At 41.8% G+C, this 23,923-nt stretch overlaps 1 protein-coding gene across 1 annotated transcript in view; it reads left to right on the top strand.

The window, feature by feature from the left end:
• The window catches only part of npnta (nephronectin a), a 53,880-nt gene that overhangs the window by 17,511 nt on the left and 12,446 nt on the right, over positions 1-23,923 (top strand). Inside the window, exons 4-10 of the mRNA XM_061092155.1 lie at positions 2,384-2,476; positions 7,655-7,750; positions 12,975-13,094; positions 14,343-14,462; positions 16,599-16,733; positions 17,962-18,084; positions 19,361-19,786. Coding sequence (XP_060948138.1) covers positions 2,384-2,476; positions 7,655-7,750; positions 12,975-13,094; positions 14,343-14,462; positions 16,599-16,733; positions 17,962-18,084; positions 19,361-19,786 — 1,113 coding nt within the window. The remainder of the gene's footprint in view (positions 1-2,383; positions 2,477-7,654; positions 7,751-12,974; positions 13,095-14,342; positions 14,463-16,598; positions 16,734-17,961; positions 18,085-19,360; positions 19,787-23,923) is intronic.

The raw sequence follows: 23,923 nt of genomic DNA, 5'->3' as shown, positions 1-23,923 counted from the left end.
CAGAAAGCCCTCCACTTGACTATCCTCTAACGAACAACATCAGTAACCACTTCCCTTTCATCATCTGACCGCACTGAGGTCTAACAATCTTCTGCCTCCAGAAAAGTACGACTCTCTTCATGTTCCTTCGCCAAATTGGGCCATTTTTTACGTGAACTTTGCCCACTGCATTGACACCCTGGCTCATATCAAAGGCGTCACAGAGTCGGCAAACAATACTTTCCTCCTATTTCATTATATCACTCAACAAAGTGGATTGAGTCTGGAGATGTTATCTACTCCAGAAGAGGCTAGGATTCATCTCATAGCGTTGCCTGTGAACTCAGTGTTAGAGACTGAAACATAAGGAGCTGAAGTTGTTCCTCTGGAGAGTCCTGCGGCCCTCACAAGCTGAATGTGTACGAATGGAAACTTCAGAGATTGTAACTTGATTCTGATTGTGTGTATTTCCTATATAAAGAACCCTTTATTCTTCAGGTCCAATAGGTTTCCTTATATAAGTGAATATGTGATATGTGTCAATGTGTTAAAACAGCCTCCGAATTATTTGTAGTTATAAAAGCATTAGAGCATTAGAGAGCGATATCCCCACCAAGGCTGCATAGTTCATTTGATATAGAGCTGCAAATGTGTCATGTGAATATGTCACCTCATTGTTAAAAGTGCTTTATGTTGCTGCTATTCACGCGCCAAGGTAAGATCATGCTCAGTTACAATCCAGTTCACCCTTGATCCTTGGACACAGAATAAGTTCTCAGACTCATGGATGAAGATCACTGTAACCTCATAAATCTCTGTTTTACCTCCTGAACACTTTATCTTAAGAACGCATTGAAAGAATCCTTTAAAATTTGGCACAAATATTCACATAGATCTGAAGATTGACTGTTTAGAGTTTGGTGGTCAAAGGTCAAGGTCACAGTCTCCTCATAAAACATGTTTTTGACCTATTGAACATGATGTCTCTAGTCTGCCGTCAGGGAATTTCTTCAAGTTTTGACCGGTTGTCCCTTCGACTCAAAGATTAACTGATTATATTTCAGTGGTCAAAGGTCAAAAGTGTAGCCTACATTATGCAGGCTGAAAGTAGTTGGCAGAGACACACAGCAGCAGGGCGATAATTCCAGTTTAATACTGGACTTCCTCATTTTTCATTTGAGGATCATTTGTCTTCTTCTCACCCAAACCCAACACAGCATCCTTACCAACACAACATGTTTAATGTAGTGCTATTTGGGGTCTGAACCTTTACTAATCTGTTTGTCTTTTGCACCATGAACCAATTTATAACTGAAATCCATTAGGTTGTTTTTGAGCAATGCTGCTAAAGGTCAGGCCGACAAACAGGAGGCTGCAAAAACAAAACCTCCCTCTTACAGGTCATTTACCAAGAAGGTTGTTTGGCTGTAATATGTAAGGCAGCGCTGACACAGCAATATAGTAAAGCCTGCAACTGTGTTGCCACAAATAAAACTTAGTTCACCATCACTCCTTTCACTACACAACAAACTGGCTGCTGTGATAAGCACTCACCACCACAATCACTCTCTCTCTTTCCCTCTGTCTGACACACACACACACACACACACAGACACACACACTGCGTCCTCCACCACAGTGATAATTAAGTCCTCTGATTGCACTGTATTATGACAGAATTAATGAAGCTTTTAATGAAAATTAGTAACACTTGGCTGCGGCCCCATGTATCAGACATGCTCAGCAGCAGGCTGCAGTAAGCACAGTCAGATAAGCAGGGCAGGCCTCCAGCTCACTGAGACAGAACCCAGTGAGTCACTGAGGCTGTGTGCGGCTCCTGCAGCTTCCACGTCTCTGCACACACTCAAAATATCACCTTCCACGCACAGTATACCAAGTGAGGGTAGCGCTTTACGGAGGCACTAATTATAATTTACTATTTCGGTGCTCTAATTGTTTTGTCTCCAGTCTGAGGAGGAAACATTTATTCACCTAAGTACCTAAGTATTTCCTGTTGGCTGTGTGCCAGTGTAAATATCAGTGGCGCATTTAAAAACCGGAAGTTTCTCGGGTGTTAAAAGGTCAAAGCAACTTTCCCGATGTGAAAAAAAAAATCCAGTTAGCTGAAAATGGATTCTCTATTATCGTTAGTGATAATAACACTGTCACACGTAGAGAAACAAACAAACACATTTCCTTTATGAGTTATTTCCTTTAATGATCAATATCCTACATCACGCCGTCTTATTGCTGTAATGTGGAGTAAACAGATCATTTACAGCCGAGGGGTTGTGGAAGTCAAGACGCAGTGGGATTAAGTGCTTTGTCATCCTGATCTGGTACAAGACGTCTGCCGGGGCGCTGCACTGATCTGTCTCCTCTTCTCTGAATCCTCTCTGAACAGCTGTGTGCCAGCCGGGCTGTAAGAACGGAGACTGCGTGGGACCCAATAAGTGCAAGTGCCACCCGGGCTTCACTGGCAAGACCTGCAATCAAGGTGAGCATCCTGTGTGACTTTGTATGTCATTGTGCACTAAAACTGAAACATACGCTCGTTTTCCACTTGTCAAAAACAACTTTAATACCCATTAACTTCTGGCTTTTGTTTGTAATGAGACTGGATACAATCTGCATTTACTCCTGGGTCACACGACTCTCTGTTTTTTATCGGCTCCGATGGGCCGTGACAGAAACATGACCCCTGGGTGAACGAGCAAAGTTCTTCTTCTTGTTCTGCGCGACGTGATGACTCACATGGAACTTCCGCTTATTTACACATAAATAACCGTGAGAGATTATTTATCAGGTTTTTTTTACATCTTGGGAACAACATGCAAAACAGCAATTTCTGTCTTCGTATTGAGCGAGACCCGAACCTGACAGTGAGGTAAGATGTCTATTATATCTCTCTGCGGAAAATACAGGAAGGCAAACTCCTCTACTGCTACGGGAAATGAGTTTTAAAAAACCTGTGCACACACGCTACTTGTGGTGTAAAAATTGTTTTATTACACTTCTCAGAAAGAGCGAGAATGAGCACATCATGACTCAATCTCCTGAGCCCACACACACCTGCCGACATTTACGTTTTTCAAACGAAAACTGTAGCAGAGCCCCCCCCCCCGCAGGCACCGAGCAGCGGCAGGACGATCGTCAATGGTTTTTGCGGTCCGGTCTTCACTGCGGCAACACACAGCGTATTACACTTACTACTTACTCATCGAGCAGAAGCTGGTTCCCCACCAGCCAAGAGAAGTGAGACACTTTAATCACAATGGGGAGGAGGTGGAGAGAGAGAACGCTGATTCAGCTCAAATGGAAATGAGTGGTGAGGCCGTGTTGAATGATGCCCGGAGTGCATCCTCTCTCGTCAAGATAACATCTCAATTACTGACCTGAGATAACTGAGTGCAACCGGCTGAGTGCATCCGATGTTATTGAAAGAGTGTGTGTGTGTTTGTGTGTGTGTGTGTATAGATGCCTGAGCCTTCTGTTTTTTCATCATTGACAGATTGGGCATGTTGAAAAGCACTGGAGCGTCTCGGTTAGTGGTACGTTGACGTGCTTCCGAGCAGTTGGAGAATACTTGTGGAATTCACGCCCTAAGACAGGAATAGGATAGTGTGTAATTAAAAACAAGGGGGAGGTATAGGGAGGGGTATGGTGGGAGGGGGGGGTGTTGAAATCCTTTCCGGAATGTTCCAAATGACTCATCATGCATTTCGAGGCTATAGGTGGCTCCTGTCTGCCCGGCCAGACGGCTCGACTTTGTCTTAATCCGCAACAAAGGGAAGAGGAAAAAGGATCAATGTCCCATATCCGACTACAATAGACGCTGCCGCCGACCATTCAGACGGACTTATCTGACAAATGTGATAGCACAGACCTTTTCAAGATGAGACTGTACTTTAAAGTGTCCATCCAACGCATGATTGTCCATTAAGCTCGGGACGTCCGTTTTTGACATACGCTTTGAATGGCGGACTTGCCCTTTCAGCCTATTCAGGATGGAGATAACCTTGGATTCTGCTTTTGAACTGCTTCACGCTATGAAAACCAATTTAATTACTCAGGAGCCATAGATTAGATTTGCTCATTTAAATGCAGCCCCAGTTAAGGATTGATTTGAGGTTTACTATTGATGTGCCAGGTGGTCAATGTTTTCAAGTATTCCAATATCCTGTCCCTGCGGAGCCCCACATTTATCTTGACAAGTCAACTGCAGGAGCTGGTGAAGTAAGATGAAGTAAGATACCCAGAGCTGCTTCCCTAACCTTCATGCTGCTAAAAGTCAAGCAGCGACAAGGATGCACAGCAAAACTATGTATTAATCATTAGGTTATTATACTTAAAATGACTAATTTCATTTCCCATTATTGTTACATTATTCTGGACGTATTTCAGTGTTCATTAAACTGAAATTTAGCTTTGAAAGATGCATCATTAGCATGTTAGCAACAACATGCATCGGTTAAATCGCTCCAACAGCACTTCTTTGCTGTACTTTGAAGAAAGAACATATGAATGAAACAGTATTTTTGTAATCCTGCTAAATAATAGAAAAACAAACCCAGATAAAAGCATGACTCCCTTTGCGGAGGTCATAAATCATTAAAATATCGAAATGTTAAACTACCATCTGAAGAGAATTTTGTGGGGAAAACACACTTCAACGTATGCACATTCCTTTAGCTCTGAGTGGGAGGTGTGGATAGTTGCATGACCCTGGAGGCATCGGGATTAACACAAGTGTTAAACACCTTGGGAACACCGGTGTGTGAGCAAAAACAAACCACAGAGGAAACAGGATGGTTACAACAAAACAAGCAGCGCAAATACCGAATTGATTAAATCACTTCCAGAACAAAAGTCATATTTATGAGGCGGTATCATTAGGAAAATATGAATACTTCAGTAACTACATACCTGCAGTACTTTTAGTGCCAGTACTTTCCACCTGCCAAATAAGTTCCCCTCTGTGCTAATTTCACTTTCATCACTTCAAAACTTTAAAAACAGGATTTGATTTTAATGAATCTCATTATTTATTTATTTTCATCATTAGAACCAAAAGAAATTTGAATAACAACCTCTAGTTAAAGAATCCCTTTTATTTTTTGGGGGAAAGAAGTGCTTCACCTTCGTTACCGATGAGAAAAGCATCTGTCATGCAGCTCGGCGACAACAGGTGAACCACTCTCGCTGCACAAATAAACTCATTATCGGGATAATCTGTTTAACAATTTGGCCGCACACTTCCCCTGCTGATCCAATCCTTTTATTACAACGATTATTCCGTGCAGGTGGATTTAATTAGGTGTAGTTGACCTCCTGTTAAGACACTATTAAAATACTCTTGCTGGAGGAATAATCTCTCGTACATCAGAAGAAACGAGCTACATCGTCTCCAGATGCTGTTTTTCTTCTGTTCGCTCCTTGTTTGTCAGCCAACTGTATAATTAATACCACCTTAAGTGTGATCGTCTTGGACTGTGGTAGCATGGTTTGATCCTAGATCTGTGTTTAGAATATTGGGTTATATCTGGAACCTTAACTGCTTGATTTTGGTAACGCTACATCGCTGTCATTTCATGGCCACTTCCACTGATCTCCTCATGAATTTAATTCAGCGTATGTGTGGACAGATACGACACAGATGTTGATTTAGAAACGGATCCCTCTCTCTCCGTCACTGTTTGTGTTCCTGGCTGTGCTCAAACAGCTGCAAGTATTTAGAGTATCGCATGCATGTCATCGTACTGTGTATTTTCTCTCCGCCGTCATCTAATTGCTCCAAATTGTGTTTGTTTGATCAATGTTCTGTTTTAAAACAAGGTCATTAAGGTGGTATGAAGTAATATTTGATCTGCAGAGTACATGCAAGGAGTAGGAAACAGAATCTCGTTGAAAGAACAGACCTCATCCTAATTCCCCCCTGAGAGGTGATAGTCATGATGCAAACGGAAAGTCACATTTTCCCTGTAAAGACACAGCCCCTTATGAATTTAAACTCACTAGATCCAGATTTGTATTTGGATCCTCACTTAATTTTGCACACTCATATATATCAGTCACTTAATATGTCGGATTTTTGCAAGAAGAACCATGAATTATTCTTTGAGAAATGTTCTCTACATCGCAAAATAAATCCTTGATCTACTCCTAACATCTCCCCAAATCAGTCCCGTTTGTGAGCCTGACAACCATCTTATTTAAATTTCTTGATCAAATGTGGATCAATCGTTTATCAGAACTCAAATTTAAATCAGGACTAGAGACGCACACATACTTCTGCCCACGTCCTTTCTCTTCATGTTAAAGAAAGTTTAAAACAAATCCTGGATAATCCCGTTTATCCCAATCTGCTCCGAAATATAATGGTTTCTCACCTGGCTCATGCTCCAGCCCTCCACAAAATATCATTGGAAATTGATTTAGTTGGTTTTTGTGTAATCCTGGTAAATGACAAACAACACCAATGAAAATGTAACGTTCTTGGCAGAGGTTTTAACTAGGGCTGGGCAAGTTAACTCGTTTTAATCGAGTTAACTCAAGTGATGAGTTAACTCGATTGTTTATCCGCCAATTATTTTCTTTTTTCCTGTTCTGCAGCATTATTTTCTTTTTTCCTGTTCTGCAGCAGTCAGCAACAGACTTTCACAAAATAAAAGCCTGACTTTCACAATTAAACAATAAATAATCAAACCTGAGTGAATGCGAGATAACTCGAGTTAACTCGATTGAAACGAGTTAACTTGCCCAGCCCTAGTTTTAACTTTGATGCATTTACATTATAATATGCAAACAACTGAGCTACAAACAAACTTTGAATAGACTGCTCTGCACAGGTGAAGTGATTCTGCCGGTGAATATTTATTCTCAGTCACTGAAAACTCTCAAACCAATACACCAACTGTGACTCTTTGTTCACAACTACTGTTTCAGTACTGGGCAGAGTTAGAAAGAATGCACTGGGCTTGCATAACCTCTCGGTTTAAATTACCACAACCCTGCGATAGGAACACGCTTGACTGATTTGAAGCTTGCAAAGCAGTCACAGGTTGCTGTATCATATTGCTATCACTTAACAATAGGTGTTGTTAGCTCAGCGCCAGAGGAGAGGTGGTTGGATGGAGAGAGAGGGGAGGGGCTGAAATTCGTCTTTGCCTGGTTTCTGCAATGGCGATGCCTCTCCACCTTTGAACCTCCTCATACAAATTGCAAAGGGATCCTTTGAAACTGCAAAGTACGATGTATATGTAATTCTCCAAGATCCTATTTCATCCTCACGACAAAAAAAAATGGAGTGGTGAGGAAAAGAAAGGGAATGAGGAGGAGGAGAAGGGACTCAAAAACAATTTTCACTCTCTCTCCCACGAGCCCTCAATTTCTTCGGTCCTGATACTCAGCTCATGTCCAATTCCCACAAGTGTAATCCTCTTTGATTCATAATGCTCCTCTTTACTTTCCAGGAATGTGGTGTGTGGTCAGAGGTGTTCTAATCCTTTGGTTGGTGCTTGTCATCCTCACATCTCTCTCTCTCTCTCTTTCTCTCTCTGTCTCTTTGTCCTTTTTATTCATCCTCCTCTCTTTACTATTCTATCTCCATCAAACCCTCAATACCCCCAATCCCACCCTCTCCTTTCTTCTCTGACCCATTTCCTTTTGTACAAAGAAGAAGAGCTGGACTATTTAACCCCACCAGTGTGGGCCAGTCACCTCCCTATCTTTCTACCTGTGGATCATCAGCCAGCCAGAGTGGTGATGGAGGGTGAGATTCATCGATCGACCTCCTCCCCACCCAGCGGCTTCCCTTCTCCCCCCGTCTTAGCAACATGCATGGTGCAGCACTGTGCGAGAGCGAGGAGTGAATGTCAATCTCGACTATTTCCTCACTGCTTTCTGTCGTCCGCCACCCAGAGCCACCACAGGAACAGCTTTTCAGAAGAAGTGCCAGCATGAATGCCAAGCATGTCATAGTCTTTATCACTCCACCACTGCCTCTTTCTGAAACTCTCCACCCTAAGAACCAAACAGCCGTCACAATCTTCTCTTCACTGTTCCTGCGCCCTTCTTCTTTTATCAGTTTCCTTTCCAGTTTCTTTTTTTGAGCACCTGGACAAAAAAAAAGGCAGCCGCTCCTTCCTTTTTTTAAAACCATCATCGACATGGACGCAGCACTCACCGCTCCTCGATACTGCTAGAACAAGGCCACCCCCCCCACCAGTTTTATTTTCTTCAGAGACACGCACATCCCCTGAGAGAGAGACCCCTGCTAATCTCTCTGTCAGTGATAGAGGCGTGTCCAGAATGCAGCAAAGCATACCTCAGTGGAGCTGACCCAATAAATCAGTCCACTTTGCATCCCTTCACATGTGTCCTAGCAGTTCATTTACTGTACAGTGAACAGCCCAGAGGCGGCTGTCCACCTCCACCGCTCTCTCACAGGCCTCTGGAGTCCTGGGGCCATGTCGAGCTGTCAGTGCCGTGCTCTTATCCGTCTAATATCGCTCAACTCTTCAATCCCTCTGTGTCCTTGCCCTGTCCTGTCTTGTTGTGTCGTCTCTTTGTCCTGTGTGTTGTGTTGTTGTTTTTTTCTTTTCCTACTCCACACAGGAGGCCCTGGCTGTTTCCTGTGCCTGGCATGTGCTGATGCTCACGGAGCTGCCCCTCTCTCTGAGAATGTGACCGTTTCAGTAATCCCTCATTTACATTTTTAAGCTGTTTTTCAGAGCGACGGGCAGGAGGAGACCTGTTCCTCTGCCACACTGACAATGGACAGTGTTGTTATGGTTTTCTGTGATTGCAGTTATAAGAATGCAGTTTGTTTACTGTGAACACCAGGGCTGAAAACATGGGGTGACACCGCTAATTAAAAAGAACTGTAGAGTGAGAATGTGTGTGTGCGTTTGCGTTTGTGTATATGTCGGTCAGCGTCTTGTGAGGAAAGAGAACAAATGCTTGGGCTTATGAAAAGGAACAGCGATAATAACCCTTCTGTCAGGACAAATCAGTTTGATTATTGATAAAGAAATAGGAAGCATCAATATCCGCCCACACAGAAAGTATCCTGGCTTTCGAGGAGCTACCTCTATGTCCACGCACACACAGACACACACACACACACTCACACACAAACACACACCCCGCAGCCAGCATTTGGTAAACAAAACCTGTTGTGTGTATGCTGCAATGTCACCATTCATTTTGGCGTGACTTTGCATCTGTATTACCACCTACTTAGAAAACCTCCTTCTATAACCTTGAAGAGGCAAACACACACACACACCAGGTTTGAACTTGTACTTGCACAAAGTTTTATGAAGATTTGACACAACCCTGTATCGTCATTCTCGTGTTCTAAGTCACAAAAACGCTGTGAAGTCACAGCTTGTGAAATTATCATGCGCCAGAAGAAACAGTAACAATGGCGGCTATATAACAGTTTCTCTACGTTTGTTGAGCATTGTTCGGTCTAATTACAAATTTGCAGCTAAATTTAGAATTTTTATTTGCCGCCTACTGGCCCGGCATGCTTGATCGAGCGTTTGTAGTCGTTTGGTTGAGATATTTTGTGAATGAAGTTCCCGTGAACAGAGATTTGTTAAAAAACGGAGAGGAAAATATTGTTTCAACAAAATATCCGCTGTAGTGTAAAACCGGCCTAATTATACGTTTCTAATTGTCTTGTAAGACAGTTTAAAAGGCCTCTTATTATCCTCAGTCTTGTTTTCAGTCAAGTTAATGCACTCCAATTACAAACTCATCACTGCATTTCCACCGGAATGTATAGTTGTGGAACACGACTTTAAGCCTGATGGCACTTGGTTGGATTCAACAAACAGAAGGTCATTCCAAATTCCAACCGAGCCCATTCTCTCAGCCGACGTGGCTTTAGTAGACCCGAGGCTTCCATTAATACAGGGCGGGGTCTGGCGACATACAAACCGGGCATCTGCTCCGTCATTCATCCGTATTAATCTGTGGTATCTGTTCAATGTGGGAGGTATGTGGCACTCAGAGAATGCACCCTGCATATGTCCGGAGGGCTAAACCGGGCACCATTTCTAATGCAGCCAGCCAATATGGAAATGACCCGGCATGTGCAGTCTATTTGTGATGGTTCCACAGTAACCCACAAACAGAGTGGTGATGATAGTTCAAGTTATTTATATTTCCATCATTCCATTGAAGTCTATTTCTGTAGTTTCCCATTTGACTTTCGCCTTTTGGGCCTGGAACTCCCAACGGACCAGACATTTAGTTTAGTTGCAGTGGCAGGAGAAATATTTGTGGAAGAAATATGAAGAATTGATTGGGACCAAGTAAGACACATTACCCACTGTCTCCATCAGCAACCATAAATATTTAATGCCTGCCTATTCACTCATTCTAAATTATCCTTGATCAGACATTAAAATGAATTGGACCTTACACTTAAACCAAGCCAAGAACAACTTTCCAGTATTCCAGCCATTCACAATGTGAGCCTTTATTAAATCCTAAAGAATATAATCAGGTAAAAATTCCATTAAATGCTGTGGTGACTTTTATATCAAGGAAATTAAAACTGATAGCTAAAGGCATCAGATGAATACAATTTGGTTCAATGTGTATTAACTTTTACAGATTGTTAAAAATAGTATTTTTTCCCTCATAGCCAGTTAATGTGGATAATTGACAGTTACTGTAACCCACAGTTAGGTAGCTTGCAAGTGTACTGAACTAAATTGGAAGCACTGTCACTTTACCTCTACAGAACAGTTCCCTTAAATTCAATCCAGTTGGACCAATGTGCAGTCACCCAAAGACACCAGGCCTCTCTTGTAATGTTTGAGAAAGCGATAAAAGAAATAGCTGGATCTGCCCCCTAATTAGATGCCTTCTTTTTGGCACATGTCCCATCTGAAGGCTGAGTGGAAAACAAACACACAAACGGGTAGGGGAAAAAACATCCCCTCCATAACTGAGGTAAATAATGTATTACTAATAAAAAATAACTAGTAAAAATACATTTTGAGATATACTCTTGAAAAGGGCTGTGAGAAAGAGCTGCGTTATGAAAAGGCGCGTCTGCTTATCACAACCAGTTCCGTATGAACGTTCCTTAACGTTCAGTTCTCTTCAGTTCACTGACACCACTTATAAGAAAACTTCAAATTGATTTCAGAGGAAAAAGAAGCTTGAAGCAAACTAAAATGAAAAAAATCTTTGTGTGCAAAAGGAATCTTCTGAAATAAATAATTGACTGAGAGAAACTTAGATTTCACTTCAACTAATAGCAGCATGATTAATATTCTCTTAAGAGCAGTGTATATGAAATGTATATTTTTTGGAGCCTGTCAGCCATTACGCAATTAAACAGGCCCTGGTAACGATGTGCATAGATAGCAATTTAATGATGTTATAAGTTATACCTGTGTTTTTTCTCTTACATCACATGAAAAGAAACTACTGGAGACAAAGCGATCAAACTCTTTTTGGCTCTTTGATTGTTTTTCTCCCAATGTATTATATATCTATAGGTGAGCATTAATGCCTCTTCCACATTAGATCCATGAAACTGAAACACCTAATATCAGTGCCAACATGTGTAATGTTATTAGATACATTCAGCCTTTTCCCACGATTAACTGTAAAAAAAAAATGTCATTAAAATTGGATGTTGTGAATGCTATTTTAGTTACATGCTTTCACAAAGATGGTGCAGAGGCAGCAGTAGACTCATGAAGGACAGCTTGACTTTCTGTTATAGCAGGAAGGACGAGTGTAACTAATAACATTAACGACTGCTCTGTTCCGTCTAGGAGTGTCTGTACGTCACTGGAGCGAAACACAGAGGCCCTGGGACTAAAATACCTGAATGGAATGCAGACATTATTAATGCTATTAGTTATACCTGTGGATTTCTTGCTATAACACGTCAAACCTTCTGACATTATGAAAAGACTAAAGAGCTCTTGAGCGGTTGCTTAGCTACAGTTCTTTTCTTTTTTGTGACGTTCCTTAAATTAGAGGTTTTGTTGAATCGCAGTAAGAGGAATACAAAAAAAAATAGAATGGTACTCAGTAAAATATATATTCCTTCTCCAAGGCCCTACCGTGTCCTTATGAAACCACTTTTAAATTCACTGGATCTTAATTTTTTTCGTGGATCTGCACCAAATTCCACATACTCGTAAATATCAAGAACCATGCATTATTCTCTGAGATATCAATTACTTGTTGAAAAATCTCCCAATGTCAATCGCAGAAATCTGTTCAGTAGTTTTTGCCGAACCACTCCAGGCCCTGGGACTGAGATTCGTCAAGAGTGCGGAGACATGAATAACCTTCTTAGTAACCCTGGAGTTTGAGGCTGTCTGCTTCGAACAAAGCTATAATGTTTTGAATTAGCATAAGCGTTTGACAGGTGTTAAGCTCTGGGCATACTCCTTTCTCCCTGGAGCCTTCCCTGCCGCGAACTCAGACAAACATCATTTTCTATTACAATTTTCACCGGCTCTTGTGTTCGAGATCTTGATACTGTTTATGCCTGCGTATAAAAAAAAGAAAAAGAAAGAAAAAATGGGAATTATATGTGTCTATCATTAAGCTGTGGTGAGTCAGAGAGTAATAACTTAATCTTTTATCGGCAGGGTGACGGTTAACGCTGGCTTCCTGTTATATCATCAAAGAGGGGAGTTGTGGGCCTGTCGGAACACGGCAACGCTTCACTTCCTTCCCCCTCTTAAACACACACATTAACACACAAACACACACAAACACACACAACAAAAACACACAGACACCTCAAGCCCAAACTTAATGGATGGGTGAGGTTTAACACAATTGACCTTTTCACCTTTGCCCTCGGACTAATTTCATCTGTTTCGGAGGGCCTCTCTCTCTCTTTCTCTCTCTCTCTCTCTCTCTCTCTCTCTCTCTCTCTCTCTCTCCCTCTCCCCTTCAGTCCACTTATGCCTCCCTCTCTTTCCTTCTCCCTCCCTCTGCAGACCTGAATGAGTGCGGGCTGAAGCCGAGGCCTTGTAAACACAGGTGCATGAACACATACGGGAGTTACAAGTGCTACTGCCTCAACGGCTACATGCTGTTGCCTGACGGGACCTGTGGAAGTGAGTGAACACCCCCCCCCCCCCCCCCCCCTCACACACACACTCACACACACAATGATTGTACACACCATTTGCATTGTTGTCTCAAACATTCCTGCCCTGTCTTCTCCCTCCTCTGTCTCCTCTGCTTTGCAGCCCGGGTGTGATTCTGCGAAGCCTTTTCTTCGCTTCACTAAAAACGTATTCATCTGAGCGCCTGCACAGGGAAAAGCTGATGACATATGCTCTCTATTACAAAATACTTCTTCCCGCTTGTGTCACTACCTCTGACGGCAGCCTCACAATCCTTTGATAGACTGTTTTGATTAATGCCCCATGTTGATTTGCTTCATTATAGCAGCACTACACTGTGGAGAACCCCTGTGAAGAACCTAAAGGGGTCTTAAATGAAACAGAAACTTCATCTTTAGAGCCGTAGTCTTATTGTTTGCCCTGAGGTATTTTACAGAAAGGGAATAGAAGCCTGTTTGTAAATTCTGTTTCCTCTCCTGATAACTCTTTTCTCTACATGTCTCCTCTCTGGTATGGGTAACTCCCAGTAGCTCATTTTTACTCATTTGTGTTTTTATCAGAAGATAATACATTTTCAGAGTCTGAATTGCTCTCCTCTGGAGGCAATACCAAGATATGCTGGGGTGTTGTTGTGTGATGATAGCATGATAGTGTTAAACACCATCTTCTCTCCCTGGCTGCTGCTTTGATCAATAGATCACTGTAGCTTTTAATCAGCCTGGATTACTTAGACATTACTCTGTACTCGAGGGTGCCACGGCAACTAAGGCAGCAGCAGCACGGGCCTCGCTTTTAATTTCCTGTGAAATGTCCGAAGTTATCGAGAGAGGCTGAGCGAAATCTAGGGTCTCGATCTGCCTGGCGCGGCTCAACCACAGAGCCGCTGCACACTGGCGCTTCCATACGTCGGTGATGCATTATGAGTTTTCAAGTGTTGGAGAGGATAAAAGTTGGTGAGGGAGGATTGCGTGGGCAAGGTGTGAACACAGGGCGATTGTGCAGCGCAGGAAACTAATAATGGCAGCGTGTGTGCTGCTCTGTTGTCTGCACCCCAGGATCAACCTGACTAATATCAGAAAAGTCAGGCAAGTACCTCGTACACATTGGCTGGAGGATAAGCACCAAGCTTGAGAGTCTATTAAGTGTGGGTGGGAGTGAAGGCAGTATAAACTCTGCACCCTTTGCACTCCATTTTGACATCAGCAATATGTATTGTCTTCCCCTTGTGTCCACCAGACGCCCGCACTTGTGGCATGGCCAACTGCCAGTACGGCTGCGAGGTGATGAAAGGAGAGGTCCGATGTCAGTGTCCTTCACCGGGGCTGCAGCTGGCTCCAGATGGAAGAACTTGTGTGGGTACGTCCCACAGTTTACACTGTGTATCTCCAGAGTACGGTGGCCCAGAGGGTTCAATGCACTGCAATTTAAGGAAACACCTGCAAATAGACACAACACACGCAAATGGACACGTCTTTATCAATTTGAGAACACACGTGCAGTGAATAGAAAATGCTCTGCAAACAAACACAAACAAATACTCACAACATAACCAAATACTCACAACACAACCAAATACTGGCAACACAACCAACAGTTTTCTATTTGCTGTGCTATGTGTTGTCATTGATCCAGACGTGTTCTTTGTTTCCCTGTGTTAAGTCTACATTCGCTTTCTGAAGTTGAAGTGCATTGAGCTCTCAGGGCCACCGTACAAGAGGCAAAAAAACTCTGCCTTTATTTTACCCACTTTCTTTTTTAGTCGACTGGCAATGGATCACAAATGAGAATGTATATTTTTCTATTTGTTAAGTGTTGTTCTCGTCTTTTTAATGGGCTGAGTGATAATCAAGCAACAGTTTTTGGCAGAGCAAGAGAAAGCGATTGGCAGTGAAAATGTTATTTGTGAGCTGAAAGGAAATATCTTAGTGAGCAAAGTTGAAACTCGTCCCAAATATTAACTAATACATCTTTGTTTACTTTGATCAAGGACCCCAGCAATTAAACAGTGTGTCACTTAACAGGGACTTTATTCCACTTCCTACCTCCTCCAGCTTTCACAGAAGAAATGTCCTCAGGGGAAGTCCCCGGCTCCACCCCCCCGAACCCTTCCCATCATCCCCTCCTTCTTTTACGCGGCTCAGCTCCTCACATGAGTAACTAGCAGATGAAGGGGGCTGGTTGAGGCAGTTAACCTGTGTCAAGTTTAAAGACAGGCTGTTCCAAACTGGGCCGTTCCTGTTGTTCTGCCATATAGTCCCACTTATCTCCGGGCCGGCTAATAGGGGGGCAGGTCTCCAAAAGAGGGCAGACATAAATCATGAAAAAGGATGCAGGAGAGGACGGAGAGGTTGCTTGAGTTTTATGGAGAGAGGTGGAGACAGTAGCATTTCTCTAATACATATATATTTATCACCTGCTTTAGAGGAGCGGTGATTTACACGCTAATATTGTTCATAATATAGTTTGAACTATGAAAAAATAATATATAAATAGGAATTTATTAATAATTGGTGCTGTTACTGATGTATTAATAGGGATGAAAGAATAGGACATTTGTGGAGCTTAAAACAATTAGAAAACCCAACCGGAGAGGGAAAGAAATGCTGCTGCTGTGTGTGTGTGTGTGTGTGTGTGTGTGTGTGTGTGTGTGTGTGTGTGTGTGTGTGTGTGTGTGTGTGTGTGTGTGTGTGTGTGTGTGTGTGTGTGTGTGTGTGTGTGTGTGTGTACCCTTAACCCTGCTATTTACCAAGTCAGAGTTTTCTTCAAAGCCCGATGTAAATATTCATATATTCATAAATCCAGAGCTTTATAAGCAGCAATATTTTGTGTGTAAAGACAATCTGTACAGTACCTGCATCAAAGTTTGCTTGTGTAAATATAATTCACCATTGTCCTGTCAGAAGCTGAAGAATGGAGGGTGCAGCAGCAGCAGCAGCGGCACCCTCAAAACGTCGTCCATTTAGCAGCTCCACTGGAGCAGTGTGCCTTGCTGATGAGAACTCCAACAGTGGTTGTTCAGGAGATAAGGAAGCTCTGCCCACTTCCTGCACTGGCTTGTTTCCCCAGCTGGTCCAGGTGTATTTTTAAGGTCCTTTTAAAGTACAGTCCCTGTGGCTCCACTATGCTTCAGCGGCAGTGGACCCATTAATGATTTTAAGGCGGATGCTTTGAGCCTCTCAGTGTCTAAATATTAATGCCGCCATGTCTGCAAAGGTGATAAACAAAGACACTTAGAGTAGCTCATTAAATAATGGAACAAAGCAGTGTACACTGGATTCTGCTCACTGAACAGAATACATAATGGGCTTTGTTCACAAAAGTGAATGTTGAAAAAAGTTCTCATTTGAAAATGAATGTTGGTTGAATCTTGAATTAAATGCCACTTTGAATCCAAAGGTATTAGTACATTATGTTATCGTGTGTGCATAATATGTAGAATACTGTATGTGAATTTGAATCACTTCTGTATGTAATGCTTTTCTTTGTTTGTAGATGTGGATGAGTGCGCAGCAGGGATCGCTGTGTGTCCCCGGTTCAGGAAATGCATCAACACCTTCGGCAGCTACATCTGCAAGTGCCACGATGGCTTTGACCTGCAGTACATCGGAGGGAAATACCAGTGCACAGGTAGCGTCACAAGGCCTCTGCACGGTGGCGGTCACAGATATAAACTCACAGTTAGGGTTAGGGTTCTGCTGAGATGTTTCGACTAATAGATAAGTTCTTATTAATGAGCTTGACTGACAATGACGGAGCTTTAATGTACATTTTAAAACATGCACAATATCAGTGTTGCAGGAACACATGAAACTGATTATTTAATTTTAATAGAAGCTCAGAAACATTAAAGTCGAAATAACTTTCTTTCTTTTTTATATAATGTAGTTTTTAATCCCTTACATTTAATTGTTTACTATAGTTTCTTATCTTTTCGCAAATCAAGATTTATTTACAAAACGTACATACATAAACTTATTATGCATTCTTATACATTAAACTGCGTGTACACTGTAAAAAAAACTGCTCAAATTAGCTCCTTAGTAAATAACATTCTTCCATGGTAGTTTTTTTCTTAACGTATTGGTGATAAAATCTAATTTTAAATGCTGCTGTTTTACATTTAATGGAGTATTTAGGCACTATACTTCTTCCACTGCTTAGGATTAAGAAAGAACTAGAAATGTGTTTAAAAATTTAAATAGCGAAATTAAATTAATTAAATTGAGATTGATTCATACAGAAGAATTGCTGAAGAAAAACATTGAGTAACATCCATGACCCTAAAGAGGATCGGGTGTGACAGTATTTTGAATACAAGCATGTAGAATCTTTAAAGAAAAGATAGGATTACAATTAATTGAATTTGAAATATCTCACTCAATTGTCCCTTCCCCTTTATTTTGTAAAGAGGAACAGGAAACTACACTCAAGAGTAGCTGCCATTAAAACTAAAATTATTTGTGCACAGAAACCCACATTTCCCTTGAATCCTGGCAGCATGTGGAGAACTCACCATCACCAGTCTTCCTTTATTGAAACCTTTTTTTCAGAACAAACTTTTTTGAGGCTGAAGAATAGAAAGGGCAGCAGTGGTAGTTGGAGGAGCTGGTGGCTGTCGCATCTGATTCGCTTCAAGGACCTTGCAGCTCCTTGTAATGATTTTGCTCTGGCATTCATGGAGGGATCACTGTTATTCACTTAAATGCTTTCGCTAACAGTACACCTGACATAAACTTTAAACCCTCCTTGAAGTGGATGTGAAGCAATTAGCCTTTGATATTCTGCTGTTTTGTCTGAAGCGTTTTACACTTGCACCCACTCGCTGAATGTTGATACGTTTCCATTATCTTTTCAGATGTGGATGAGTGCTCTTTAGGTCAGAGCCACTGCAGCAGCTTCGCCACCTGCTACAACACGCCGGGCTCATACAAGTGCAAATGCAGAGACGGCTACAGGGGGATGGGCCACGACTGCAAACGTAAGGACGGAGAACAAAACCCTGGCCCCAGTGTTCCCTTCTGCGGGGACTCAGGGCCCCACATTTTTCTTTTCTTCGCTAGCGTGTTTCGGAAAGCAAGGACGAGGGAGGAATAGCCTGGCAAGCACAGAGCTTGGACTGAAATTCCTTTCTTTGTAATGGCTGTCAGTCTTTACTTAAATCAGCCTGCTCCCTTATCACATGCGCCCAGAGTGAGGCTTGACTCCGATGTTGACATCCGGCCATTTTAATCAGCCAAATAAGAGTCATCATCATCAAATGTGAAATATTTCTCTCCCCGGCAGTTTGTCTCTTTCTGCTCGCTGACACACAGTCTATTAGTCAGTGCGTCTGCAGTTTCAGCTCAGTGGACAAGGAGTCATTTATTCTCCACAGTTATTTAATCATCCAACAGACACAACTGGTGTTACAGTCCATGGAGCAGAGAGGATGCCTCCTGGCGTAGGGCGCCGCAAATATTTCACCCTGTCACCTGCCCACAGGGTGTGAGCCCCAAGAGTTCTGGGACTCGAGTTGCAATATCCTATTTGTGTATCACATATCAAAGTCGCCTGCAACCCGAGAATGCAATAACTGAGTTCAAACCGCTTGCCTTTGTCCACGCTCATTCCTCACTCATGACACCCCCCCGACCAACCACCACAGCCACCACCCCAGTCTCTGCTTCTGCCCCTGACGTGAAGAATGTGCGCAAGAACAAAGGGGAAATGGGAGGTGTAACTTTGATGACGTCTGCAGAGTGAGGGTGATCTCCAGGGCACCGCCGCCTGTTTGAAAGCAGAGATCATTCCACGCACACACACACACACACACACAGAAAACAGCTTTAGCCCGATGCTGTGAAGCCTCCGGCTACAAGCGCACAAAGAATCGCTAATCAGGACGAGCGTGAATAAGAAGCCACGGCCAAAAAGCAATGTGAATTTTAAAAAAAATGCAGATATTCATTTGAAAGCAGGTCGCCTTCACAGTGGCAGATTTGTTTTTAAAAAGCTCCAAATTGAATGAATGAATGTAGAACTGCAGCTGGTTTAATGGCCTGTTTTCGCAAATGTGAGCTTTTCCGTCGGTGTGATTTGAGACACCAAATTTGTTTTAGGCTGCTAACATTTAGTTAACTGATATCAGGAGATGAGAGAAAGCCCTCCTCTGCAAAAGTCAAGCTAATCATTGCAGTTAGTTTGCAATTCTACGCCTCATTAAGTCTTAAGTGCTCATATTTCAGTGCTCCATCTGCATTCTCTTATCATTCCAGCCATTCCAAAAGTGGTTATTGACCCACCGAGACCGGGGAAACCGCCCCCAAATCATCACAACCACATCCCTGACCGGGATCAGAGGAGGACCACCACAACCATCCGCCCTCCACAGACCCCAAGGAGAATCTTCCCCGTTATCCCCAAATCTACCACCACCACCACCACCACAACAACAACTACCCCAACTGCAACAACCAAGGCACCTCCTCCTCCGCGTCGGGTAACCCCAGCCCCACGAAAACCATCAGTTCCCACCCGGAAGCCTTTCATCCCCACCAGGAAGCCTCTGATACCAACACGCAAGCCTTTCATCCCACCCAGGCCAGTAGCTCCGACCAGTCGCCCCTCCACGCCGCCACCACCCACCCCTGTAGACAACACCATCCAGAAGGAGGTCACGAAGCAGAGAGGGGACGTTCACAGTAAGAGCTTGATTTTTCCGTTATTTTATTTATATTTCTGAACTGTTGGTGACCTAATGACACTCTTATCGTAGAAAAGAAACATTTAACGCCTTTCACACCTTTTTTACTTTGGTTTATTTTACTATCTATATTCAACAGCATGCTCTGTCAGTGTGAGAGCAGGACTTATTGATGTCATGTTCAGATTTTAGAATATTTCTTATACTTACCCTTCTGCGAACTTTGAAAAAAGATCAAAGAGCAGATGAGGAATAGACTTTTCATGTTCACACCGCGAGGTATGAGGAGAAGAGTTGAAGCTGGAGTGAAGGAAATCTGTACAAAAATAACTAAACATCGAAGTTTGGGCACAAGCAGAGCAAATCCAAGCACAAGCAGAACTTAAGAGCTGTAGTTGAGTTATTGATGATTTGTAGACAGAAAATGCTTTTAAACTCAAGACAAATTCAATTATAAACCTGTTTACAAATACCAATAATATACGCAGACCTTCATAGCTGCATTAAATTCATTTTCTGGCCACATGAGAGCAGTTAAACTATATCTGCAAAACAACAGCTCTGACATATTCTCACCTCTTAACGTGATACATCTGGTGAACCTGCTTCCAAACTGTTGCAGTTTCCCACATCCAGGAGACGCAGAAAAAAAATTCATTTGAAGCCGTGCCCCACATTCACTCATTTTTTTTTTTCTCCAATTTAGGTGTGAATCTTCTCCTTGGGGAAATATCTGCCTCTTTAGCTGTTAAATCTTTTTTTCAATAATAACAGATGCTGCTGTGTCTGGAGAGGATGATGATGATGACAGTGTTTAAACTGAACCAAAACAGTAGAGTGATGGGCTGTAAAATCCCAAAGAACTGACCTGAAAAACACCAATACACAATAAATAACTGAGAGTTAAGAGATGAAGCAACACTGTTCACATTTCAACCAAATGCAGTATGCTCATATAAAGATATTGATTGGAGCAGGTCTAACATAGTAACGCTGCATTAGGAGGCTCTAATCTCTGGGTTTTGCTGTTTAATTGTGCAGTGAAGCTCCTGTTTACTTTCAGGTCACAGACTTTAACTCTATAAGGCTCTTATTTGTCTCGCTATTCGTCTTCATCAACTCCCTGACAGGTCTATCGCTGGAGAGAATTAGCATATTTCTTCATCTGAATCCGAGAACACTGCGTTTATTTTGAAACATGACACATTCTGGGGAATCAGGAGTGATGTTTACCTGTCTGATTATGTGAATTATCATATCTATTTTGTATTCAAACTCATGAACATGTGGATGCAATTTATCCGAGCAATTTGCATCGGGCTGCAGTGTATCTAGAAACTTTAAAACTGTTTATAATGTCAACTAAAAGTGGTTGAAATGTCTAATCAGCCAGGCTAAGGCTCTCACTTTAATATGTGACCCTCTTTATATATGAATTTAACATGATGAATACGTAAATCAAGCTGCATCTACAGCACAGTAAAGACATTTTCATCTCAAGGTGAGTTAAAAAACAGACTGGTGCTCCATCTGACTATTGTTTATTCACATGCCACATCGTGCTCTCTGCCAAGCATGGAGCTTTACCCGTCTTTGATTTAGTTTGACATTCTTGACAGTAACCAAATAACAGAGCAGAATTTAAAATACTGTAGCAGGGAGAGCCGGTTGATACCTCTTTTTTCTTTTTCGCTTTAAAATAGGAGGTAAACACTGCAATTCTCTCAGTGTTGAATAGATTTCACCTATAATGAAACGTAGAATTGCTACTTTTGGTCTAAAAACGCAGGTACAGTATAACCCTTACCCCTCCTGTGAATCTATTTGTATGGAGTTAAACACTTTTTTATAATAATAATAACTATATTTATGCAATTCCTTTAAAAAACAGCCTTTACAAAGTGCTTCAAAAAGAGGGCAAATAAAACTAAATATTAAAGGGGACAAGCAAAGGAGTTTAATATATCATTTAAACTTGAAATGGTTAGAAAATAAATAAATACAAATAAACTGAACAAAGAAGATGAATGATAGAGAAACACATAAGTAATCGCTAATAAAAAATACCACAAAAGCCATTAGGTTTGAATTCTGGGTTGGGCCCTGACAGCAAAGGACCGATAACTTAGGAACAGCTGCTAGATTTATTGCAGGATCCATATTACTCCAGATTGTCAACATACCCCATAAAAATCAACAATGAACTGATCTCACTAAGAGCTATTGTGTGTATAACTCTGATACAGTGCATTTATCTGTGCCGTAAGCCTCCACGGTTGAGCCACACTGTTGCACTGGGTGACAACACAATTTATTCCGACTCCACCGCATTTGTGTGGGAGCAGAAATTTTATGTTAAATATTTAAGAACCTTGACACAGAGGTACAATGTGTTATTTTGGAGCCTGGGAGAATTAACCCTATATTGTAACAAAAAAAATGTAGCAGAGAATTATTCATTATTCATACATCCTGGCAAGGTAAATTTCTTATGAGCACACCTACTGCATATTCATCCGCCAGTATAAATAGTCCCCAACAAATGCTCTATTTATCTTCCTTTTGAATGAAGTGAAATTGAAAGGAACTTTAATTATCAACTGTTCTTGAAAATTACTTAGATTTTTATTTATTTTTTATCAAGCTGTGATGCATTTTAAAAGATTCACCTCTTCAGTAGGAAAAAAATACCTTAAAAGGATCAATATCTAAAGACAGGATTGGGAAGTTGCAAAGTATTTAAAAGAACTAAGGTATTAATGCTTTTTATAGGATTTGTTGATATTATTATAAATTTGGAATGATGCCATCTTTATCCTTCATATTGTTCAGTGTCCAAAACGTCCCTTTCATATCTTTAAATTCTCTGTGCAAACAATAACCACATTGAACCGGAACTAATTAAAAATGTAGCACTCAACCAAGCAGATATCTTCAGCATTGCTGAGCAGGGACTTTTTATTGGTTAAAAATATTTCCACCAAACTTAAATTGGATCCTGGTCCCTCCAGTGGAACCGCAGAGTTCCTGGGTTGTGTTCCTGAGGCGGAAAGGCAGCTTTGGTAAATAGGCACATTATGATGCAGCGTATAGCCAAACTGAAAAAGCAGCAGAAGGTGAGGACTGTTAAGTCCAGATGCAGCAAGAGCATGAATAACACAGAAAGTGTAATCAAACATAAATAGAAGTGTTTTTGTGTCATGCTCACTTGTAGGCACAGCAACAGTCAGTGGATAAAAAATCCAACATTAAGCTCCTCTGACATGTTTGGAGAGAACAGCAAAGTACAGGATAAGAGGGGAGATCATGTGGTTCCTCTTCACCTTGCCAGATGGCAGCACATAATTAGAAAAAGGAAGGAGGAGAGAAATTACATTAACACCTGTCTGCACTGCTTGAGGGAGACATCAATCTATTAGTTTGCACCAGAGCAGTTCGAGAAATCAGAGCTTCCTGGAGAAGGTTTGTACAGGACGAGGAAGGGAAGGAGCAGAGACACCACAGTCTGAAATAGGAATCATTTGAATAAGAGCCTCAGGGTATGAAGGACACCTCAGCTGTGCAGGTGTGTGCTGTGGCCAGAGCAATTTTCTGAGTTTTGTGGTTTCCTGTTCAGTCCGGACCTTCTCAATCGCCTGCATGATTGCTTCACAGTGGAAATTCAGGAAACTTCAACTAAAAGTTTTATAATTAGTCACGTTTCTGTGTCAAGTATGAACCTGGAGCTAGGAAGTAAGTTGCATAGCTTAGCATAAATCTTAGCAAAAAGTTGCCGGGACTTTGGCTTTCTGCTAAGTTAAAAAATATACTTACTAATAATTATGATAATAATTTTTTTTTTAAATAGCACCATGTGCTTAATTACAGGTTGTTTGTCTCATACCATATTTTGGAAGCAGATTAGCAGCAGGCCTAACAGACCTTCGCCATCATGGCCAATAACAATATGCTCCTGTCACACTTACCATAGCCACTAGGGGTCACTTAACAATAAAGTAAAATGAGTCATAATAAGCTACTTAGACAGGCAGTCTTTGGGGTTGTGTTGTACAAGGACACAAACAGAAATGTAAAAATCACAGTTCGTATGTTGTAACGTTGTATTTTTAGAGAAAGGTACTTGTTGCTCTTTCCA

The sequence above is a fragment of the Limanda limanda genome, chromosome 2 (genome assembly GCF_963576545.1).
Source record: "Limanda limanda chromosome 2, fLimLim1.1, whole genome shotgun sequence".
Taxonomy (NCBI): Eukaryota; Metazoa; Chordata; class Actinopteri; order Pleuronectiformes; family Pleuronectidae; genus Limanda; species Limanda limanda.
The sequence above is the reverse complement of the archived record's forward strand: the minus strand, read 5'-3'. Positions and strand labels throughout refer to the sequence as shown.